This window comes from Volvox carteri (genome assembly GCF_000143455.1).
Source record: "Volvox carteri f. nagariensis unplaced genomic scaffold VOLCAscaffold_250, whole genome shotgun sequence".
NCBI lineage: Eukaryota > Viridiplantae > Chlorophyta > Chlorophyceae > Chlamydomonadales > Volvocaceae > Volvox > Volvox carteri.
In genome coordinates, this window is record NW_003307786.1 from 17,757 (window position 1) to 20,076 (window position 2,320).

General features: G+C 56.1%; 1 protein-coding gene across 1 annotated transcript in view; it reads right to left on the reverse strand.

Annotated features, from left to right (window-relative positions):
- The window catches only part of VOLCADRAFT_100958 (uncharacterized protein), a gene marked incomplete at both ends in the record, with an annotated part of 7,700 nt that extends 5,504 nt beyond the window's left edge, over positions 1-2,196 (reverse strand). The window contains 3 exons of the mRNA XM_002959440.1: positions 844-915; positions 1,153-1,224; positions 1,425-2,196. Of these exons, the coding sequence (XP_002959486.1) occupies positions 844-915; positions 1,153-1,224; positions 1,425-2,196 (916 nt within the window). The remainder of the gene's footprint in view (positions 1-843; positions 916-1,152; positions 1,225-1,424) is intronic.
- Between the last annotated feature and the right edge of the window lie 124 nt (positions 2,197-2,320).

Genomic DNA, 2,320 nt, shown 5'->3' on the forward strand with positions numbered 1-2,320 from the left:
GACGGACGAGCGGCAAGAGTGACGGATGGGACNCCGTATGTGTCAGCGCAGGAGACTGCAGACAGACGGCAGTGGCAATCCGGAAGGAATGACAGACAGTCAGACGGTCAGACGGAATAGCGTGGGTGCAATCATATAACACGGAGTGACAGGAGGGCGTGTATTTATAATCCAGACACAAGACTGTGCGGGCAGTGCATCGCATCGCACCACATCTGATGCGCCGACACATATGGACGCCAACTCATCGCACACTTAGCGCGCGCGATGGAGACCTCGCAGGAAAAGCGCGGCGTGGAAATGCTCGGCACCAGGAACCACGATACACGCAAATATGCAACGCATTGCAGCGACGATGCGTGACGGTTGTGCAGAAGCAGGGCCGGATATCGCGAAAACTCGCTATGTCGAAAAAGCAAGAGAAATAATAAGCAGCAAGATGAACACCGGTAATACAGACTAATTATCGCGGCCGTTAAGCACTTGCTTTGACACGCAATATACATACATCTAAAATAAACAGTTCTACACAAAACATGTACAAGGAGAACTGACATAAAATAGTTTGCGCGTGCATTAAAATAAACGACACCAAAGTTGTCGTACACATTTTAACATGACGTGATTCCGCGGACATCGTGCACACGTATGCGTGGACACCGTCACAACGGCGAGTCGCTATGTCGTAGTAAAGGATGTACGTAAATAAAAACGAAAACCGACACAAAACGAGGTCATGCAAAACAACGTATGTCGTACACTTGCTGGCACGTTTTCGTGCGACGGACAAGCACTAACGTGCCGACACGCACATATGTGCGTTGCGTCATAATGCACACTTACCGCGCCTAACGGAGGACACCGAAGAGAACAGCACGAAGGCTTGCCGGAGCAGCAGCTTCAACACATGCAAACCTGCACGACAGCGCAAAGGTCGGGTGAAGACAAGCCCGGTAATCGGGGCAATTCGTTATGTCCAACCATCATATACGCGAGTGGGACACGCACAGCAGAGCATGCTTCAGGGAGAGCGGGGAAGCGGCAAGAGGTGGATACGAATGAGACACGCACGGATGTCAAACCGGTACAGCATTCGTGCGTCAACACCCTAACTTATACCAGCGAAACCGGTCATACCGTTCATACACTCACCAGTGTAGATGCGAGGGACGCCGCCAACTTGTGTGGGAGTCGAACCCACAAGTGCACGGAATGCACCCAGCCCTGCAAGCGTGTCGTTGCGCGGCTAGACAGCCGCTCAACGCTGGCATTTAACGCCATCCAGGGGCGGCTAGATGGAAGTGAAGGGAGGGGACAGGTGCAAGCCATAGCGAAGTTGGACGACGTGCAGCGGACGGCAGTGCAAGTGGATGAACACGCAAGAACGAGTCATTCCTGCAGAGCCGTGATGAACGTTGTTCGACCTTCTGTCTTGGTGGTGATGGTACCGGTGACGGTGAACGAGTCGTAAGCAGCGTACGCCATACGATCATTATCGTCTGCGAAGCTGGCGCTGCCGAAGAACTCGTCGTAGTTTGGCAACTGTTGCATGACGGCGATGCTGTCGGTGCACACCGGATAACTGCGGCTGCCGATTGTGAGGACGAGCGGGAGGACCGGTAGTGAGCCGACTACAGTGACAGAAGTGGGGTTGGGTGACAGGGTGGCCGAGGCGTGTGGACCATCCGACGGTAAAACAAGGGCACTGCGGCTACGCTGCTCCCAAGCCAATACCATATCAGTCGTGTCGGCGGGCACGGTGGCTGCGGTAGTTCGCTGAACAGCCGCCTGGAAGGTGTGCACTCGTTTGGGAGGGCGTTTGCCGGGGGCACTCGCTGCTGCTACAAGCGAGCCGCTGAGGAAGACGCTATTCATATAAGCTTTGCTATTGGAGGGGCTGATCTTGGCACCATACACGTAGAGGGGCGTGCTGCTATCGGCCGCTGCTTGTAGCTGAGCGACGAAGTCGTCGGGAGCGGATTCCCTGATGGCGAGCTCCACGCGTCCGGCGTCGGGACTGTCACCGTTGCCGCACGCGACCCACGCCTTAAACTTGCGGAACGGCCCGCCCCGGAACATCCCGCCGTGTGGGATGAGCAGGAGGGCGCTGCCATCCGACGCGTGCTTGTCTTCGGGGCGGGCCCTGTCGCTGCCGACATCGTAAACGGGGAACCGAAGCCTGGCGCTGTAGAGCATTGGGACAGCGGAGGAGGGCTCCACGGAAATCCGCGTCGCTGAGGAGACTTTAAACTGCCCCACCGTCACCCCAGCGAAACGAGAAGTTATGAAAGGCGGCAGGGAAGCTGCATCCACGTTGGCG